At 36.9% G+C, this 22,826-nt stretch overlaps 1 protein-coding gene across 1 annotated transcript in view; it reads right to left on the reverse strand.

Annotated features, from left to right (window-relative positions):
• Positions 1 to 2,479: 2,479 nt before the first annotated feature.
• The window catches only part of St18 (ST18 C2H2C-type zinc finger transcription factor), a 108,605-nt gene continuing 88,258 nt past the window's right edge, over positions 2,480 to 22,826 (reverse strand). The window contains exons 16-22 of the mRNA XM_015485739.2: positions 21,014 to 21,076; positions 20,836 to 20,916; positions 19,740 to 19,961; positions 16,416 to 16,504; positions 9,388 to 9,491; positions 7,192 to 7,335; positions 2,480 to 4,984 (exon numbers count right to left, since the gene is read on the reverse strand). Coding sequence (XP_015341225.1) covers positions 4,844 to 4,984; positions 7,192 to 7,335; positions 9,388 to 9,491; positions 16,416 to 16,504; positions 19,740 to 19,961; positions 20,836 to 20,916; positions 21,014 to 21,076 — 844 coding nt within the window. The 3' untranslated portion in view covers positions 2,480 to 4,843. The remainder of the gene's footprint in view (positions 4,985 to 7,191; positions 7,336 to 9,387; positions 9,492 to 16,415; positions 16,505 to 19,739; positions 19,962 to 20,835; positions 20,917 to 21,013; positions 21,077 to 22,826) is intronic.

Consider the following 22,826-nt stretch of genomic DNA (forward strand, 5'->3'; position numbering starts at 1 on the left):
GATCATAATAATTCCATTGCAATGAAGCTATGAAGCCTAGAAGAGAGAATTTAGGCAGGAACTTAATATTAGCAGATAGGCATAGATTCACTGGGATATATGAGGGTCCTAGCACACCACTTAATCTCACCAAATTCTTTCTTTCTCCAGATGAGACAACATCTGGCACAGAACCTAAAGCCGCTAGGTCCAGAAGTCTACTCGCTCATTTCTGAAAATGCAGGCCAGATGAGTTCTGCCATTATCCTGACCATAGTAAAACTATACGCAGTACTACAGTTTTCCTAAAAGCAGGGGAAAGAAGCTGTGGTTTGCTTTTCAATTGAATGAACATGAGGTCGAATTTTGTCTGCACGTTTTTCTAGTTTTATAGTCTGGGGCAAGTTGCTAACTTTTTTTTTCTAACAGTTTCCTCATCAGTTAATTGAGTGTAGTAATATCAACTCCACAAATTTGAGGATTTTGTGAGATGAAGTCTACAAAGCATCATTGATTGTGTCTGACAGTGTATATAGTTATTAGCCAATTAAATCTGCTTACTTTATAATTATCTGCTGAATAATGAGAGGAAATAGCAGGGTACTGCTCCCAGACTACCATCAAATGGATGTAATGTGTGGAAAGAGACATAGGAAAACATTAGTTTTTATGAATATTAATAAAATATTTATGGACCAGAACAAGTTAATTAAAACTTTTTCTAATGGGGTAGATCAAGGAATCATTCACCCCTTTCTTTTCATTCAGGACTTTTGATTCCAATAGGAGCATTTTAGTCCTATGTCTGAAGACCCCAGGATTTTCATATCATTTCAAAATGATTAAGAAAAAAATTGTTATTCTTATTATGCCCCAAATATACAGCACTGAACACAACTTTAGGAATGTTAATGGTTTGAATTCATGGACCAAATTATCTATAACAGACATACAAATCCTAACATTCTCTGATTTTAACTCTTCTATTTTTTTAGGGGGAGGTGATGAGAGAGGTATTGGAAGGCGAACCCCAGGTCTCACACACATTAGGCAGTGCTCTACCACGGAGCTACCTCCCAGACCTGATCTTAAGGCTTTCTTTAGCATGCTGACATCTGTTTGCAGATATTTGAACTCTGAAGCCAGGCAGTTTATACAACCCCCTCTCCCACTTACCTGGGCTTTTTGCTACCTTTCTTCTCATTTCTAACCCTCCCTTTTTTTTCCCTTTGCTATTTTAAATATGTTCAGCAGCTCCTTCCATGTTTTATCATACTGCTTTGTTTTGGTGCATGAGGTTCCTGCTTTCTACAATGACTTTTCTCAAATGTTCCCTACTAATCTGGAACCAGGACTTTTCTCAGGAAATCACAGTGCTAGGAAACCCTTGCACTACTTCCATAGGAGCTCACGTATATCACAATCATAATGCCTTTTGCTTATCTCCTCGTTCCCTACCCCTTAGGCTGAAATCACAGGGAAGTCAGGAAGTAGGCCTGGCATCAGCGTGCATCTCATTGAACATCTGTTGTGTGATTGGGTGAATCCTACTCATCATGCCTTCCTTATTTCCCATAGCAAGGGCACTCCTCTTATGAAATGTTGCCAGCACTACTCACTGATATAAAATCATACTCAGGGTGAGATGTAAAAATGTAACTCAGCAAAGGAGAAGCTAAGAACCTGGCTGAGCAGATTTTCATCTTGTGGTTCATTTTCAAAGGCTATATCACTTGCACATCTTGTACAAGTTAACTTGGTGACTAAAAGAAAGCTATGCTGTTTATTAACTGTCGTGTGCCAACCCTTGTTATATAAAGGTCTACCCGATACAGCCCTGGCTTTCCTGTGGAGACCTAAACCATTTTGCATGTAAGTGATAACTAGTCCCAGAGAGGTGTATATCTGGGCAGAAACTAGAAAATTAAGTTAGGTTGGCTGTTTGACATTAGGTGAGAAAAAACACACAAGAAAATAGGGGTTGTCAAGAATTATCACTTTTCTTTAATAGTTCAACCAGCTCTCCAGGTACAGTGGTATACACCTGTAATCCCAGGGACTCAGGAGGCTGAGGCAGGAGGATCTCTACTTCAAGGTCAGCTTCAGCAATTTAGTGAGGCCTAAGCAACTTAGTGAAACCCCGTTTCAAAACAAAAAATAAAAAGGGATCAGAAGGGTGGAGCTTGTATCTTTGTGCTCACTGAATCTGGGTGAACTCATGCTAGTGAAGGTGTCATTGTGTCCAAGGCATCTCTGTTCTGGAGAATATGCCACACCAAGATGGTGACAAGTCGCCCACTGGCCAAAAGTCCTTCTCACTTGGGGTGAAAACCTAAGCCAAGCAGACCAGCTGTCAGAACAAAAGTACAGTTGAACTACTCACAGACCGGGGCACATCTACCTCATCAGGGCTCCTTCTGGAACTGAGGGCTTTGTGGGAGGTTAACATAGGTCTCTATGTAGTAGCCATATAGTAGCCTGAAAATGATCACAGCCAAACTCATTATCAATTTTTATTTCCTACCATACACCAAATGTACAGCACTGAACACAATTTTGTTGCTTTGATGTAAGAAATATTAATTGTTTGGAGAAACAGGATACAAACAAACTACCTCAAATTAAAAAAAATGCATACATCATTGCCATTTTGTTGTTTACAAAAGACCCAATTTACAGTATCGATCATTAACATAGTTGAAAAGAAAAAAATCAGTGCACATTACAAAACACATCAAGTACAAAGGAGGCAAATAAATACCAACATACTTCACAAAAACATCCTGTTCAATCTATGCAAACACAAATAAATTAACCTGAAGTCATAGTAAATTATAGTAATAAATACATAGGTTGGTAAGAGATTTCTTTTTAAATTAAATAAAATATATAACAAACTTGTTAAAATATTTAGCAAATTAAACTTTTGTCTTTGTAATAAGTGAACTCATTTGTATGCATCTATGAAGTACTGTATAGCAAAATGTTTGCAAGTACATAACTTTAATAGAAAATTTTGTTTGGTGTCCCATTTATAATAGACAGCACATATGGTAGCTTTTTCTTTAAAATTGATTTTTAAATAAACACCTTTCCTACCTAAGAACAGACATTTCATCTTCACTAAACTAAGATTCAAGAGTTCAAATGAACCCCAAACCAAAGAGAAGCCCCACTTGATGCATAACAATGACCACAATTTCATGGAGGTGGAATTACTGTGGAATATCACTTTTCGTGTTTTTGTGCAGGTAACTTTAGCAAGAGTGGAATATATCAAGCCTGTGAATGCCATCACATTCAATCTAAATATCCATGAGGCTAATCAAAAATAAACACTTTTGTTATAGCACAGAAAATTAAGCCCACACTAAGTTCATGTGTACATTTACACTGAGGCACGTCTGCACATGAAATGTGTGTGCACACCAAAAAGGCAGTTTAGCTGGTTGTCTATACCTTTTCCTTAAAAAAAATAAATATAAAAAAACTTTTGAAACAATGCTTAACTACTTTACAGTCCCTGAAATAGACATTGCCTTTACTATAGCAACTACTAAACTCTGACCCATTCAGAAATTCAAGATCGCGGGCTCAATTTTATGTGTGGATGGGTGTCTGTGAGAGTGTGTGTGTGCGTGCGTGCCTGTGTGTGTGAGTCTGCCTGTGTGTTTGTGTGTGTGAAAGCATGTGGATGCTTTGTATCAATGGCAAGGTTTTTATCAAATCGAATCGTATCTCCTAAGGATGGTGATACCAATGTTGCCAGTGTTCAAAGTAATCATTCAGATTGGAGTAATATTTTTTTTTCACATTTTACTCTATTTTCCATTCCTTTCCAGTCAAACCCAGTAAGATAAATGCTATTTCAGGGGATATGGTATCTACAAAATTTTCCATTTGGATGTGTTTGCATTTGCTAAGTACAAATCTACACCAATGTTGTCACTTGTATATTGTACCAACATATGGCAGGAAAGCCTGGCTGGTCACATCAAGTGATTATTTCTCGTCTTAGGATAAGAGATGCCAACTATGTGATATGACTTGAAAAACAGACAAATCTGCATCACTAAAAAATGCTTATGTTTCTTTAAGACATTTCAAATAAATAATTCATAGGAACTAAAACCACACAGCCAAGCTGAATACTTTGCTGATTGCTATATTTAATTATTGCTAACAAATTCTGAGCAGGCTGTTTTCCAGTGTCTGTACTTCTGTGAGTGCGGATTCCCCACCAGTGGGCGCCATTTATCTTCTTATTCCTTCCACGCAGCTCACCTTACTGCAAATTCAATTATAAATACAAAAACCAGTGGAAGAGGGGGAAAAAGAAGTGTGCAATAAAAATCAAACTCGAACCATAGTGCAGTCCTTAGACAAGGATTTCTTTCACACTTTTTTTGTTTTCTCATTTTAACCCAGCAAGATAGATGATTTGAGAATAGCATTTCTATTTAAGTCCTATTAGAAAATAAATTAATAAACACACTTGTAAAAATATGGCAGACTTCAAAATGCAGTTAAAAGATAAAAAAACTCTTTGATTAGTAATAAATAAAATATAAAAATGTCACATTTATTTTACATATACTTTACAAAAGAAAGAGTGCAATGAAGAAATAAAAGAAAAACATATGAAAATAAATAAGATCTAATCACTGACTGCATTGCTTTTAATCCAAAGAGTCTATCATAGTTTTTCTTTCCTTTTTATGTCAGCTGGGGAAAAATTAGTGCAATGTTGCAGTTGTAAATGCATATGGCAACCTCCAAGCCTTAGCAGTACATGAACCCCTTCACAGGTCCATCTGGAGTTGACTGCTGTTGGTGATCTCTGTTGCCCGGCAGCACTGTGATCCTACACATGGATACCCTTCACTGCCTGTTTGATACTTTCCAGGAGAGCTTTGCATTCCGGGGAATAGTCCCGCTCCAGATTGCTGTACATGTCTGTGAGTGTATTTACATATGCTTCAAAATTCTGCTCACTGATAGGTCCCTAAGTGGAGACAAACACATTGAACCAATCACTGTGAGGCAAAAGGAAGATCAAGTAACAAGAAAGAAGGTGAGTGACTCAGGATCTGGGAGGGAAGGCAAGGATTCACCTAGTTACTGGAGTTTGGGAAAATGGAGAGATCTGAGTGTGTATTGGGACTTATTTGTTTCCTCTTTATGGGATTACAGAAATGTGATTGTTTGAAACATTATTGCAGGTCAGTTTGGAGCCAAATAAGGTGCACTGCTGAGCTGAACTCAAAACTGGGTTATTTCTTTAGGGAGGAGCCGTGGCCTCAATGGAACTTGTGCAGCACAAAACGCTTCTCCTTGAGGGAGGTGGATGTTTGAGGTTGGGAGGGCAGGTTTGCTTGCGCCAGTAGGCTCTTTTAACAGTGATGGGCCAGGGTTTCAGAAATTAAGATCTGAGCAAACTGCTTACCAACCAGTTGGGATGGAAAATATTTCTACTTTCTCCTCAGATGCCTTTGTGTCCATTTTTCTTTTGCCGCAACATTGCAATATATTTTATTATCTCTCTGTCTCTTCAGGTAGAATACCAGTTTCACAAAGTTGAAATTCATTCACCTTTATCCTATTTGTTGTCTCCTTTGTCCAATGTGAAGCTTCAAAGAGTACACACTGACTAGATCTAAATGGCATGCATGAGTGACAGGAGGTTCATGGCACAAAGGGAATCCAACTCAGCCACTGCTGGTGCCTCCATTTCCCCCTTTTGAAAGACCCATGCATGACATACACCTTACTTCAGAAGGTGCTTGGAAGAAAGTACTCTTAAAGGTCTAAGTACTATAGATGTATGATATTGTTGTTGTTGTTGTTGCTATTTAGAAGGCAAGCTTTCTAAATTTGAAGAGTATTTGTTCATATTCAGCAAAGTACTGCTCTAGATTATTAATATTGTCTAGTCATAATTTTTGGCTCTCTCTTAGTTTCTGCCTTTTCTGTGCCATTCTCTTAACAAAAGGTTCTGGGTGGCAGAGCAGATAAAGGTTCTAGCATGAAGCCAGACCCACCTGACTCATGCTGGCTTTGGAACCTTGATCAAATAATGGAAGAGTCCCTCAACTACAGAAAGGGAATGTCAATGGCAGTCCTTAGGGATGTGATCATATTAAAGAATTACCAGTGGAGTACTTTGTATAGCGATTATCAAAGGTATCAGTTATCTTGTATGATGTCTATCTTTTTTATGGCATGGGCTGAAGAAAAAAAATTTAAATTTTAGAAGGGCAAAATTTTAGAAGGGCAAAATTTTGCCATTCTAAAATTTAAAGTATGAAGTTGATAAATGTTGATGAATAACATTAAAATGATATCCAGTAATTATATGAATAGTAGCCATAAAAATAAAAAAAATTTCCTTTGGACTACTGTATTATTGATTTTTTAGGTCAAGAAACACATTGGAATTAAAATGAAGGCTCCATTCTAGAAAGCTGAGTAAATTGAGGTATTTGTTTTATTTTAAGCAAAACCAACTATATTTCTTAATTATATTGCTGCATCTTTAAACCATTTTATATACAAAATTGGAAATTTTAGAAAACTTATTCTAGGAATGTAAGTTTGGAAGAAATTAAAAATATTCAATAATACATCTCCTCCAAATATTTATTTATATTTATAAAAATGTAAAATAAACTTTTTTAAATGAATTCTAAATAGTTGCATACTTAAAAATACATGTTTAGATTTTGGAAGTAAGAATGCTTTCTTACTTCTGTTTTTATGCTGTCTGAGAACTGAATTATGTTCTGCATACTTACGTATGAAACAAGTTTATCGGGAACTTAACTTTTTAAAATAATTCTTGAGTTGGGCAGATAATGCAAAGTCTGGGTCTCAGACTTTGTAAGATATGAAATTTTACACTTGGAAATATATTTCAGTGAAGATGTTTTGTTCTCTAACTTTCATATTATATTATAAAACAAGCTTTGAATAAACCTTCATCTTTAGATGAACTTGGTCTTTAAGAATATCCTTAGCCTTCCTATAATTTAAATATACCTATCTACCATCTTTCCATCACGGGAGATTACTGGGAGTAAGACCTTGATGTAATCAGGAGATCTCTGTGACTGCTAACAGATCTCTTTGCTAACTGGCAGCCCCATGAATGTCCCTGCATGATGTCCCTGCAATACCTGCAATGGAGCAGCAAAGTCTTGGTCTTCAACTTACCATTTGTGGAAGCTGGATGTCAGCAAGGCTTGAAATGAGAGCTTGACTCAGACCTGCCAGTTCCTTTAGCAGACTTTCATTATTCTGTTCTATGAGTTTGTTCTCTTCCTCTATTGTCTTCAAGTTGGTCTCCATTGATGTGATCTAAATGGAAATAATATAGGAACACGAGAAGTAGAGTTTGGGAGGAGTACAAAAGGTCTGTCTCTGAAGGAAAATGCACGGCCGAATATAGGAATGCATATGCCACTACCGCAGTGCTCCAAATTGCATTCCCATCATATTGCTCTAAATGTTGGAATAATAATAATTATAGTGATAATACTTAACAATTGTATAATTATCATATAGTAATTATTTAATCATACTAATAATTAATTATCACATAAATATTTAATCATAATAAATAACTTAAGTAATTATATTAATTATTATATAATAATATAATTCCCAGACTTATATCTTCAGCCTAGATTTCTCTGTGGATTGCAGATCCAGTGTCTCCTAATGACTTTATGTTAAATATATCAAACTCAATTTTCCTCAAAGCAAATATTTGCTATTTCCTCCAAACCTGCTCTATCTAGTCTTCTCCTTTCTAGTTGGTGGGAATCCCAGTGATGCTCAGACTTCAAGGTGTCCCCAGGACTCTCTTTCAAACCTTGAATCCATTGGGCATCTCCTTTAAGACTACAGAATGGGACCACTGTCCCCACCCATGTGGCTGTTGCCATGCTGCTGTCACCTGTGCAGACTGCATGGTTTTTTCATGGGTGGTCCTATGTCTGCCTAGAGCCTCATGTAGTCTCTTCTTGATCCTTTTTCAGCATAGCCACCAGAACAAACCTCTTCAAATGCAAGTTAGAATCTAAGCCAAGTAAGACCGTGCTACTCCTTAGCTCAAAACCTGCAATGGTTCTGCAGTCATTCAGAAAAATAAAGAAAGTCATTAAGATGGCCTATGATGCCCCATGTGAGTGGCCCTCGGTCTGCTCAGCTCACTCACCTGCAGATACATTTCCTCTTTGCTATTTCTCAAATCTCCAGCCCTTGGTACTTGGTGTTTCTTTCTGTCTGAAATATTCTCTTTCATAACTATTTGGTTAATTCCTTCATACCTCATCTGGCCCATCTGGGTCTGGTTGTCCTATTTAATATTGAAATCCAGACACTTAACCCATTCCTCCCTCCTTCCAGCAGACTTTATCATGTATGATTTTTTTTGTTACTTTCTATCTTCCCCTTCTAAATTTCAGTCTCCATGAGGACAGAGGCCTTTGCATTTCTTGTTAATGGTTCCCATGAGAAGCTCCCGTGATTTCCAAACCAAAGCATTAAGCTTTTTGTGGACCTGACTGCCATCATGGGAGATTGTTGCAGTGTTCACAGTGCATAAAAACACCAAAATGGCATTTCAGATGAATTATGACAGTCTTAAGCCACCTAAGCTGAGGAATACTGGGAGACTCCGTAACCATGGTGGCATAAAACCCTGCATTTCAGGAAAGGAGAGGAAAGAAGGGAAGGGGGAAGGACCTTTCCACCTCTGCTTGGGCTCATTGTTTTTTCTTCTGACTTGTAATAGTTATTAGTTAGTATGAAGATGTCTGGAGAAGTTGTGGAGAAGGCCAGGCTGAAGACAGAATTCTGGGAATTATATAATAATAATAATTATTATTATTCCATCATTTATTATATTTAAAAAATCTTGGTCTTAACTTTTGATTTCCATTTGCAAAAATTTAATCAGGGGCAGGCATTATGGAGAATGAAAAGTTGATAAACTGCTTAGATTTTTGGATAAAGCATTTGTTCAGGAAGACCTATTTCTAACAGACACTTATATATGTAGAGATATTCTAGAAAAATTAAGCAGTTGTGATGTTTCATTTTAATTTTAAATAAACCTAAGGACACTTAACCCTCATGATTTTTTTCTGAAGCACCACATGCTCTACAGGACTCTTTACAGAATGATCTGCTACTTTATTTGTTTATGAAGGCATTGATTCAACTGGGGCAAAGTGCTCTGGGATGATCCACCTGTTCAGGATTTTACAATAACTGTGTAATCAAGAAAGTCTCGGCGTATTCCCTATAAGATGTCAGGATATTTCTAGGCTTAGAAAGATCAATGTTTTGCTTCCACTAAATATTATAATTATTTTAAAGATAACTAATTTGTTTTATTTTTACCTGAGTCTGAAGTTTCATCATATCTGCTTCAATTTTAAGGTTAGATTCATTTAGTTCCTTTATTTCTTCATCCAAATGCCTAATTTCTTCATCACCTTCTATACCTGGGAAGAATTCAGACTTAGTTCAAAATGAAAATATGCAGTAGTGGCAATTGTGAATCATTTTACATCTAATTTGCCATTTGATCATTGAAACTTGAGACTTTAGTGTGAGCATTTTCATCGCAACCTGCATATGAAGGATTTTGAAAAAGTGGTTAAGAGGAGTCGTGGGATTTAATTCTTTGCAAGGAAGAAAAGAGGAAATAGAAAAGTAGACTGTCAGCTCAGTTACATTAGCATCTACACTTCTCTGCCCACTGTGGGGCATGTCGCATCATCCACTTTTCATATATAAAGACTCAGGGCTTCAGAACAGTGAAAGGAGACCTCAGTAATCACTGACAGAAGTTAAATAACATCAAGTTTAAATTCCGAGATGGAGCTGGTCTAACCTCCAACTCCTGTGAGTTCTCTTCTCCTTGAATTTGGGCAACTTATTTAACTTCTTTTTGTTTCTATTTCCTCTTCTGAAAAACAGGCATAGTATTATGCAGTGAGAATGAAAGCAGTAAAATGCAAAGCCCTGAATCAGAGTAGACTCTGACTGGATAGGCATTATCTCCATCATTGCTTTTTTTTTGTTGTCTGTCTTTGCTGGGGTGCTAGGGACTGAACCTAGGACCCTGCACATGTTAGGCAAGTGCTCTCCCATTGGGCTCCACACCCAGCTTTTTTTGTTTGATTGTTTTATTTTGAGGTACAGTCTTGTTAAGTTGCTCAGGCTGTCCTCCAACTTATGATACTCCTGCTTCAGCCTATAAGTCGCTGGGAGGTCACTGATTTTACAGGTGTTCACCACCAGCCTGGCTCTCATCAACATTTCACAGGAGCATGAATTGGGGAAGTGGGGAATGGTAGTTGATATTATGAATGCCACCAATAGGATTAAAGGTAATTTCCCAGGGCAGAAGAATGAGTTTAAATCAGTGTTGACAATGAAGAGGGATAAATGTAAACATTGGCAGTTAGATTTAATAAGAAGTTTCATGAGAGCAGGCTACATGCATGGGGCTTAGCTTGACAATTTGTTTGGTGGAAATCCAGACTCTTATACTTCCTGGGTGAATACTTTGGAAGATAGTCTATAACTTACTGCTGTGGCTTCAATGTGCCCCTAAAAGTTCCTGTGTTGGAAACTTAATGTCCAAAGTCATATTTAATGGTTTTTAGAGATGGGACCTGTGGGAGGTAATTAGGAATAGATGAAGTCATGAGGATAGGATTAGTGTCTTTGTAAGAAGAGAAAAAGAGACCCATGATAGCGCTCTTGTTCTTTTTGCCATGTGATGCCCTCTTCTATGTTATGATGAAGCATGAAGGTTTTCACCAGATGCTGTGGAGGTGCCAGTGCCCTGCTCTTGAACTTCCCAGTCTCCAGAACCATGAAGCAAACAGACTTCTATTCTTTGTAAATTTCCCAGTCTCACGTATTTCGTTATAGCAACAGAAAAGGGAGTAAAATCCTTAATCCTCACCTTAAAAGGTGAAGGTTCATATTCTCCATGACCCAGCAATTCCATTCCTAGGTATACACTCAAGACAGACAGGTGGACATACACAATAGGATGCATGCTCAAGAAATGCACAGCAGTACTGTTCACAAAACTCTAACCTAGAAATAAGCTGTATGCCTCCACCAAAACAATGTGGATAACTCTTTATAATATAATGCAAAGAGAAAAAAAGCAAACCCTAAACATTTACATACAATGTGATAAAACAGGTGGCTCTTTTGTAGGTCATTAGTGCTTTATTAAAATTAACTACCTAAATAAAAATGGGGGATGAATGGGCCAATGAAAAGAGTATGTTCCAAGACTAGTCTCACTCTAGGCTCTGAGATTCAATAAAAAAAACAACAACAACAACAACAAAAAAAAACCAACCCAACATCTAAGATGCATGTATCTTAGTACCTGGATCAATCTGAAAATGAATCAATAGCCTAACACAGCTACTAAGAAAACAATGACGGCTGAGAATGTAGTTCCGTGGTAAAGCACTTGCCCAGTAAGCATGATGCCCTGGTTTCAATCCTCAGAACTGCACAATAAAAACAAAAACAAAAACAAAAAAACCCAAAACAAAACAATGAATAGAGTTACCCAGGCCCACACTATAGTATCCTGGACATGGGATTTATTCTGTGCTGACGGGCTGTATCTGGAGAACTCTATTTCATTTTTGAGCACCATCTTGAACTGTCTAGGACACTGGTAGAAGAATCATCTCTCAGTCAAGTGACAGGTAAGAATAAGGAAGGTAGGATTGAAATATGTGGATTCTCAATGAAATCGGTATTTGGAGTGCTACAGGCACTTTAAATTTTTCTGATCTGAGCAAACAAAAACTTCTATTGCTGTATTTCTTTGATATATTGTTTTTCCTTTCTGTCTTTTTTTTTCAATAAAATTCCACTTCAGGGACTGGCATTTCTTATATAACATCTGGTAAGGCAGACAAAAAGCAGGAGCTCTGAAGGAAGCAGGTGGTGTGCTGAGGACCCTCACTGGAGGAGACTCTCTCATCTGAGACTTGAGAGCTAAGGGGGAGGCAGGGAAATGAGAAGTGAGCTGTGAGGTGAGCATCGCACTGAAGCAGCAGGAAGTGCACAGTTGTCCTGGGCAGGAAGGGGATGCTCCCAGACTGCAAGAGGGTGAAGGTAGTGGAGGGGCCACCCACAGAGGACCTCCCAAGGAGCTTGGATTTATCCCAGGAGCAATGGGACTAATGAAGGATTTTAAGTAGGGGAGTTGGTGTGATCTGACTGACTTGGAGAACATAACTTGGGTTTTTGAGTAGAGAATGGATTGAGGGGGGACAGAGTGGAAGCCAGCAGGAGATTACTGCTGTGGTCCTGGCTGAGTCTCACGGCCCTGTGTCCCATGGCCGGAGAGCAGGAACAAAGATGGATGTATCATCTGTAGGAATTTGCAAGATTCATAATGGATTAGAGGTTGGAGGTTTGGGGCGAGAGAAGGGGAGAATCTATAATGTCTGCTTGTTTTGGCTGGAGCAAGTGGTATTGGGCAATAACTTCCAGTAGCACAATTAAAGGTTTACTGGCTAAGTTATGGGTGCTTTCATGAATAGTATTTAAGTGAGAGCTTGGACTGTTGGTTCTTTTTGTTTTATTGATGTCTGATCTTAATAATGACAACTGCTATAATTTGGATTTCGAATGTCCCCTAAAAACCCATGTGTTAAAGGCTTAATCCCCAGGGTAGTGCTAATGGGAGGCTGTAAGACTTTACAAGGTGGGGCCTTGTGGGAAGCCTTTAGGTTACTGGAGGTGTGCCCTCAAAGGGGATTATGGGACCCCAGCTCCTTTCTCTTTCTCTCCTTTCTTCCTGGCCATTAGGTGTGCACTTTTGCTCTTCTACATGTGCCACCATGATGTGCTCCCTTACCAAAGGCTCAAAGCAATAGGCCAACTTACTATGAACTAGAACCTCCAAAACTGTGGGCCAAAATAAATCTTTTTTTTTAGTTGTTTATCTTAGGCATTTTGTTATAGTAATGGAAAAACTATTATGAAGTCTTTTAATAAAGATGGTAATACTAGGATGATGTCTATTAACAAAAAGTATCTGGAGCTTCTGGGATTGGTATCATCATGGAATGGGACATCACACACACACACCCACACACACACACAATCACAGTAGTCCCCCCAAGTTTTCAGTTTTGCTTCTGATGCTTCAGTAACTGGTGGTCAACTGCAGTCTGAAAATATTAAAGGAAGGTTCTAGAAATAATTCATAAGTTTTAAGTAGCTTTTACTAAAATACATTGTTTTAATTGCTCTATTTTATTATTAGTTGCTTATCTTTTACCATGCCTAATTATAAGTTAAAGTTTATCATAGATACTGTATATGTAGGAAAAAAATAGTGTATATATAGGGTTTGATGCTATTCTCACTTTTAGGGATCCACAGGGGTCTTGGGACATATCCTCTGAAGATAAAGGAGGCACGATTGTGATGTTATCTTTACTCACAGATATGTAACTTGTTTTGCAAATACAAATAAAAATTATGTACTAATGTTCCTTTATAAGCAGAGGCAAATGTTACACTAGCTAGGTACTGCTGCTGACCAAGAAAACCATATTAACTCTCCCCTAAATATTTTACGTGACTACTGAATGATCCTGCTGTTAATATAGAGTCCATCTATGAAAGAGCAAAAAATCTGCTTTTTTTTTTACTCAATAATTCTTATTTTACTTGGTAGTAACCTGTCCCTAATTTGTAGAGTCAGTGATTATGTAATTTATAATAACATGTTCTTTGTGTTACGTGTAATTAATGAGTGATGCAAACACCTATATGTAGCAGGTGTACATGATTTACAAGGGGGATTAGTGGTTATTTTTTCATAATATATAAACAAAATAAATCAATTATATTTCAAACAAATTCTAATATATTTCTTGAGTCAAACTTTATTTTTATATTGGTTTTACAGACTAAAATTTGGCTTCTTTTTCTATTCAGGGAAAAATGAGTTAAGTGTAAATTTTACCACATTTGTCATTAAAGATCTGAGGAGATTTAATATCCACAAAGGAACAATGGGAAGAGCCAGAAGGATCTATTCAGTGTGAGAATATGTACATGGTTCAACTATCCTAATTTTTACTTCATTTGTGCCCAAGCGCAAGTGTTCTTTCTTGTGCAGATGACTAAATTTGACAATCAAGGACTGATAATGGTCCTTTAAAAAAGTAGTGTGACAATAATTATGGCATGGATGGAGAACCAAAGACCAATTAATTCTTTTAAAATAAATGTTAACACTTTTTGGCATAGGCTTTCCATGTGAGAACTGGCAATATTCTCCTGAAACATTATCTAACTCAACTAATAGAATGAATGACTTTTACCTAGTTTAGTTTAACACCGTAGGCAAGGTTAAACTCATACGCACCTTATATTTTACTGCAATTTGATTTTTCTTTTTATTTTTTATGGCTTCATCATAATTTGGTGTAATGCCACAGGCTTAATGTTCTGGTTTTATCTTTATTAGGAGCAGCACTGTGATTTCTATTTAGGCAATAGGTGCTGTTATGTTCTCACAATAAGGACTCATAGGAAATACTGCTTCATGCATTCAGTTCTAGAAAGAGATTTGCTCTGAATTAACTTACTATAGTGTGGTTCTTCTAGTGATTATATTCTCCTTTTGCTTCTAAAAAGTGGAGTCAGATTTGAGATCCTTATTTACTGAGTGTGAAATGGCTTGGGTAGCACATTTTTTTTTTTTATCCTTGGGCTTTCTCTATCTTGCCTTCTTATCTTTGATTTTCCTTTGTCCCATAGTTTCAATTAATTTTTAAGTCACTTTTTTTCCCCTGTAGCTTTGCTCTACTTAGCCTTTAAATACTAATCGAATTAAGGTGCTATATAAATAAGTACACACTAAATTGTCCCAATTTTGAAGACATACAGGTGTTTGAGAGTGGGGAGTATTTCCTAGGGAAACCCAAAGCATTGGGGAAAGCTCCCCTACTAACTTTCTGGATGTTGAAAATAGTGGGGGACTCAAGCCCCCACTAAAATCTAGGGCATTCATTCGAGCTCTAGTGAGTGTTGCATGGTCTCCTAAGGGTCCACTTAATTTACTTATTTATTTTTTAAATATTTATTTCTTAGGTGTAGATGGACTCAACACAATGCCTTTATTTTCATGTGGTGCTGAGGATGGAACCCAGGTCCCACTGGTGCTAGGCAAGCACTCTACCGCTGAGCCACAATCCCAGCCCCTAAGGGTCCACTTTAAATAAAGCAGATGAAGGTCTCACTGGGAAGGGAAACAGTGGAAGCTCCAGAGTCCTTACAAAAGGGAAGCTCTCCTCCCACGGATCTTGCATACCTTCTGGGTAAACCCTCATGTTCACATTAAAAACTGTGAGCAGGGCTTTCAGGGAAACAGAATGGCAAAAGTTAAAAGTCTTCAGCTTGAGCTGGAGGTGTAGCTCAGAGGGAGAGCCTGTGTTCAACATATTAGAAGCCCTAGGTTCAATTCCCGTCAAACACACACACACACACACACACACACAGAGAGAAAAGTCTCCAGCTCAATTCTAATCACATGCCAAAGACACTACAAATAAAATCTCTGAAGCAAAATAATTGCCTTGCCATCATTCCTCAGATGCCTTAGAAAGATCTATGATGGAAAGTACTGCAGACCTGAGATAGTGTTGATTAGAAATCTTAGAAAAGTGCTCAAGGACCAGAGAAAAAGGGGAAGATCCAAATTAGAACTAAGGAACTACATATTTTAATTTTGATGAGTGATTGACACTCGGGAAATATGTAGGGAAATGGAAATAGAGATATAGATGTGAAGTCTAAGTCATCCAGAATCACTGTAAAAAATTTTTGAGTATAGAAGAACAACATTTAAGTGTTCAAATACAGACTCTAGACATTGTGTTTCCTGAAAATTGACAGGAGACAAGCAGGAAAACATACACACACACAAGGAGACAAGCAGGAAAACATACACACACACACACACACACACAAAGAGCGAGGGAGAGAGGCACCTCATTATGAAGACTGAAGGTCACAACTTCTGTGTGTGCCTGTCCATTCACTGGATACCATTTCCTGACTTTCTCTGTTGTAGATCTTTTTTAGAAAGTAAAAGAGAGGCAGGTGTGTGGCTCAGTGAGAGAGCACTTGCCCAGCAGGTGTGAGGCCCCAGATTCCATCCCAGCCCAGGAAAAGGTAAATTAATAAGTAAATGAAGTAAGGGAGAAGCTAAGGAATTGTTGCTCAGTTATATTTTACCCAAATTCGACCATTCTTTTCATGTTTTAAAATTATACTTTGCATACTGCACACACTTCAACATGCTGAACCTCTTGAGGGCTATGATTTAGACCTTAGTGGAGATGGTGACTTACCCCCGGTGGCTTTGAGTTTGATGGTCATTAGTTCTTCAGAGACCTTGCCCTTTTTGATAGCTTGTGCATTGAGAGGACATCCAGATAAGCTGAGAAAACAGAATTTATACTAATGTGTGAAAGACATATTAATTCTTATAAAAATTAAAGAGTTTATTCATACCCACTATTGATGTTTGATTTACTTAAATCATTAATTTTTTTACTATTGATGTTTTGGCCTGCCCACTAATTATGTCACAGCTCACAGTCTCTTTGTACAAAGTAACCAATAAATATCTATTAGAGCAAAGGCAAAAGGCCTTCAAGAGTGGCTTTTTTTCCCTTTTTCTTTGGCAGTGCCAGGGATGGGTCCTAGGGCTTCCTGCAAACCGGGCAAGCACCCTACCTCTGGAGATTTACCCCCAGACCTGAAAAATGTATTGGGTTTTTTTCCCCTTTAAATCAAAGTAAAAATAGTCATTGCTGCTACATAATAGTGATTTAATTCATTATGTTCTGTGCTGCACTCATGTGAGTGCCCTGATGTAGTGGTAGCTACTTTATTTTCCATAAACAGAAAATTGTATGTATGGATTATGAATGATGATGGTTTCTAACTGATCAAAATTCCATGAAAACTAAAGCAGAATCTAGTTCTTGTTTTTATAGGAAGTACAGTCTGATCTTTACAGAATGACTCAAATGAACAAAAGTCAAACATAACTTTCCACTTTTCCTAACGCAGATTCAATCTGGTTGTGGAAAAGTTTCTGATTTTTTTCCCTTTAATTGTTACAACATTATTTTTTCATTTTAAAAGTCTCTACCCTGAAAGGAGAATAAAGGGAGCCGCAGCAAGTGTATTCAGATGCAGTCCTGGCTGGGTGGTCTGTTTTTCTGTGGCAGTGTGTATGACCCTTCCCATTGAACAGTCACACTCCTCGGTGACACTCCTTTCCTTTAATGTTACCTGTTTTATTTAAATTGCACCAATATGATAATGACAACGTTGAACAAAACCTGTTGCCATCGTTTCTGATCAGATAATTTCATTGTTCCAAGCAGCCATTAATTCTTTTCCAGTTTTGTTGTGTCTTTGTACAGTTTTTAGATCAAAATAAAAATGATTCTAGTATGGGGTGAAGGTGGGAGTTCATAACCCACTTGAATCAAAGTGTGGAATATGATATGTCAAGAAATTTGTAATGTTTTGAACAACCAACAATAAAAAATTAAAAAAAAATGATTCTACCCAGTCATTTAAAATATTTTTCATCCATAGAAATGTGGTTTACAATTCATCTATAAAACAATTATTTTTGAACTAAAATTTGCAACACTATGAAAAGCAGAAGAAAATATTTCTGGGGCAAAGCTCTTCATAAATGTAAATCACTTATATTTTTAAAGAATAGCAAATTATTCTACATTAAGATTCTATGAAATATGAAAAATATTGATATATGAAAATATAATAATAAATAGTACTGGTGACATCATATATAAAGTGAGGGTTATGTGGTTTGCTCAAATTTGATAAAAGATAAATTGTTTGACAGGGGATATGAATGAGAGACACAAACTGAATGCAGAACCACAAATTTCCATTCCGGAAGCTTCTCTCTGTCAATCATGACTGATATATACACTTTCTTATTATTTCTTTTTCTGGAGAGTTATGCAAGTTTGTCTTGTTTTTATTGTTACATGTTGTGTTCTGAGAAAATGATCATGAAAGGGATGACTATTTAGTTGGTAGACTGCATAATTAGAGGTGCTTGTAGTACATCTGTTTGTAACATAATGGATAGTAACATGTCCTTTGAGGTCCTCTGACATTCTCCCCTAAAGGATCAGTTTTGTTTAGATAACTTGTAGTAAATTTCCAGGGTGTGATACAGTGTTGTAAAAATGTTAATGAAGTGTCCATCCATTATTACATGACTTAGAACCAAATCATGTAGTTATGGAAGTGAGGCTTAGGTTTAAAAAATGCCACTTGATATTTATTCTGTATCTTCTGAGATAGTGAAAATATTTTAAAGAATTGGGCAGAAAAAATATTTTATAAGTTCTTTATCTTTTGAAGATGGAGTTTGGCAGGTCTGTGTTATAACTTTCAGAGTTTGGAACTCCATATTGGAAAGGCAGGGGAAAAAAATGGGCTTATATAGCTTTGGCCTAATTTGAAATTCTATGAAGGCATATTAAGGCAATGTAAGCTTTATCTTCATCTACCTTCTTAAAGCAAAATGGAAGGTGACACAATTACTGGCACACTTGATTTGTTACAGTTGTTCCTGACTACAACAATGATCTAAACTCAGAATAAAACAAGGTGAGATATGGAAGATTTTAGTCTGCATTTGAAAGATATCAACAAAACAAGAAACAAAAATCCCACAGAAATTCAAGTTTTCTCAGTAAGCAAGTTTCAATGACAACCTTGAAATAAGTACTTCCTGGAAGGCTTCATTTTCTGATGCCTTTGATCTACATCCCCAAAACTGAGCAGGGTCAGATGCTCCAACTTTGCTCAATTTGTACACTGCTTATAAACAAAGCATCAAAGATTTCCTGAACCTTCACTGGTTTTGAAGTCAGCATTGTGCACAGTGGTCTGCAAGACTAGAAAGGGAACTCATTACTCATTGATTGGAGAAATAGATCATAAATCTTCTAGCTTTTTTTCTTTAAGTAGAAAGCAAACCAAAAGCTGGACTAAGATAGTTCTTGTCCAACAAAGGGCTCAGTCGAAATACAGGACACTTGGTGATAAAGGAATTAAGTCATTGTGAAACTATAAAAGGGTTTTCTAAATCTCCCTTCATCCTGTTGTACACTTAGCAGTTGTTAAGCCATTTTCTTTCTGGCTGCTGTAGATGAGTCACATCTTCCTAGCAGCAAAATAACTACAATTTTGGTCTGAAATTGAGCCAATGCATGAGAGGGAGGGAATGGTGTAAATATGTAAAGTGAAAGTTTACAATTATATAACATAATAGAGTAGATATCACCACTTGGAACTGAAGTGAACCATTAAAAGACTGAACGATTTTAAAATAGCAGCATATGTGATATTTTAGAATACAAAAAAAAAAAAACACAAGTGCACAGTTTCTTGGGCACTCAAAAACTATAGTGAATTTTCAGAAATATAGAAAATGACATTTTTTATTCTTCAGACTAGTCAAATATTTATTTAGCATGATAATGTTATGATATCTAAAGTGCTGTAATTAATGACATTTAGAAGGGAAGCTGCCCGCCCCCCTCCCCAGCAACCCAGATGACAACCAATCACAGTAACAACAAAACAAAAAGGCAGGAAACAAATGTTACCTTCTGTGGGTGACAAAAACATTATTTACATGGCCCAGCCCATTGCAACCTGGCAGGGGACAATGGGGCAGCTCTTGCTTGTTCAGTTTCCAGGAGAGAGGGGCCCCGTTGAGAGGATTCTCCTTCTGTCTCTTGGCAGCCAGGGGACAGCCAGAAGCTGTGCGGTGTGATGTGTATTTACCTGATATGTGACCTTGGCCGTCACACCCTATTACAGGACATCTAGAGAGACACAAGAGAGACATTACCAGCTGGGGAAAAGGCAGAAACAGTTCCATACCATCCTGGAGGAAATTCATGAAATTACAGACCTTTAAAAAAGGCCACCACCAGTAGCAAACAGCATCATATTAGTAGTAATAGTCCGCAGGCTCTGTTCTAAGCAATTTCCATGCATTATCTCTTTTAATATTCACTGCAAACCCACAGGATAGAGAGTGTTATTATCCCATTTTGTCGGTGGGGAAAATGAGGCTTATAGAACTTAGCTGACTCTTCACCTATTTTAGAAGAAATGGAGCCAAGTTCAAGCCTGTACTTTTTAGCACTAGAGCTAACCACATAAGCACTAAGTTATATGGCTTCTGAACAAAGATCAAGGGTATAAAGTGTTTACTGCTTTGATAATGATACATAGCACATTGCTCCTGACACTGGAATTTTGATTTGCAAATGTTTAAATATTGTATTTAGAACTCTTGTAGAGAAAGCGATTTAAATGTCTATAACTACACTGTATTGCCCAAGACCTGCTAGCATATTTCTTAGAGGAGAAAATTCAACTTAGATATAATTTCGCCTTATGCAAAACAGAAATCTCAGGAGAAAATATGGCTGGATTTGTCATTCTAGAGAACTTCCACAATGCAGCTTTCCTTTAGAACAACTGGGAAAAGTACAAATCTCCCATCTTTTCTTTTGCATTTCAAAGAAATATGGAAATTTAGTTCTGAATGGGAAAATGTTGTCAAACCTCCAAACAATCTGACTCTTGCTTCAGTAGTCCTGGTGCTCGCTCAACTGCATCCCAACCAAGGCTCCTCCAATTTGGTCAACAAGACACAGCTGACCCCAGTGCTGCCACCATTGCACTTACTTAAGTTCAGGGTCTTCTTTTTCTTCCTTGGTAGGAGTCATTTTGACGCCCCCTTTTCTTGCACGAGGACAGCCGGACAAACTACAATACACAACCAACAAAGAACAACACACAAATAAGTGGTCTCAGTACTACTGTGGACACCTGTGCCCCCCTCTCAGAAAGGAATCAGTCCTACCTTCTGTGGGAAGCATAGTTTCCAGTCACATGCCCGGACCCATCGCAGCCTGGGGTTGGACACCTGGAAACACAGGAGTAGAGCATGATCCTCAGATTAGGGGTGGGAGGAGGATTGTGACACATTCAATAGAATTGAATATAAAGAGCTGCTTTTGGTGGGATTCTTTTTGCTTAAATATAATTAGCTTTTGGCTAAGGATTCATTTTTAAAGAAAAAGTTAAGACGTAACTACTGAATGATGCAGGGCAGACAATGGCATTAGCTGTTAGTTATTATACATTTGGTTTTCTTTTTTTAAACCTTATATTGAGAAGAACTTGAATGTGAGCCCATAACTTACTGCTGGGCTTCTGTCTACACCATGCAAGGTTCTCATCTTTCATGTAAGAAGAACAATTTTCCAGATTGGTTTTATGAATAATTTATTTTCTCTGACATCCTGTCCTGCCATGATAACCCACTAATTCCACATGAACAACAGTGCTATATGTGAACTCCAGAGACTTAGAGCATTAATATTATCACCAGAGAATGTACATAACCTGCACCTGCTGCTCCGTCTTGCCTCACTCAAGTTCACTATTATCTATTATCAGCAATCAACCACTGAGGAAGGAGAAGGGTAAAAGAGGAAAGGGAATCTATTTCTACTTGAAACGCTGATTAGGAATCAGTTTCAAAATACACTAGAATAAATACAGATTTTCATCTTTATGTTGCTTTTAAAAAAAATCCCCAATAGAAATGAAAACAGACCATCACAAAATATTTGCTTTTCTGAAAGTTTTTATACAGATTATCTTTATGTATTATTTCACATTTTTGGTCCCTATGGTTCAGATCTCCACCCAAACAAGAGTTCCATTTGAGAAAAAGTGGTAATCCAAAGAAACCTGTGAATACTATTTCTTTTCTTAAATTGTATCCCAATGAACTTTCATGAAACATATTAATTTCTAAATAGGGAATAAATACTTTTTTATTTTGCAATGAAATTTTAAAATATCAACACACATCTCCTCCAGCTAACGGGAAACACCTGCACAAGTCTTTAATTAACCACTCAAAGAGATAATATGTACTCTCTATTGTAAAAAAGGTTTGCATGCTTAACTTTTTCTATTAACATTTTTGTGAAATATTGCTTTATTAGCATAGAGCAATTATGAAAATACCAGTGCCAAATAATCTTTTTGGGGAGCTTTTCCTTGAATATCTAAACAAGAGGTCAATGAAATATCTTATATGGAAAAACCATTCATAGTATTTATTAGATGCCTGCATAAAAAATGAAAATACTGCACAGTGCCATGGGATCTCTCAATCTACATGCTTTCAATGTATTACCAACGTGTTTTTGAAATACTGTTTAGAGAAAATACTTAAGAGAACTGATAGCAATAATTAAGATGTGGAAAATGTAGAAGTGATTAAAATATTCTAGTGCATCTTACTTTTTAATCTGTTATGAATCTCTGCTGAACATTCTTCTAGTTTAGTCTAGAAAAACGAAGTCAATAAAATGATTTCTAGAATCTGTCCTGGCACAACAAATTGTTCTTAACACTTTGAAAATGAGAAATGTTGTATACTTCATAGTTTTCTTTACTATTTCTGTTAATAAAACTTCAAATTTTTATACAGGTTCATTATCAAGGACATAAGATGAACTATACTTTTTTATTATTACATATGTAATAAAACAATATAAAAATAGACAAATGAGAAATTTTGAATAAAGAAGATAAAAATAGAAAGAATAAAATCAATAAGTAAATATAAATACACAAGTGACTTTGAGATCTTAAAG

The sequence above is a fragment of the Marmota marmota genome, unplaced genomic scaffold, assembly GCF_001458135.2.
Source record: "Marmota marmota marmota unplaced genomic scaffold, marMar, whole genome shotgun sequence".
In the NCBI taxonomy this organism is placed as follows: domain Eukaryota; kingdom Metazoa; phylum Chordata; class Mammalia; order Rodentia; family Sciuridae; genus Marmota; species Marmota marmota.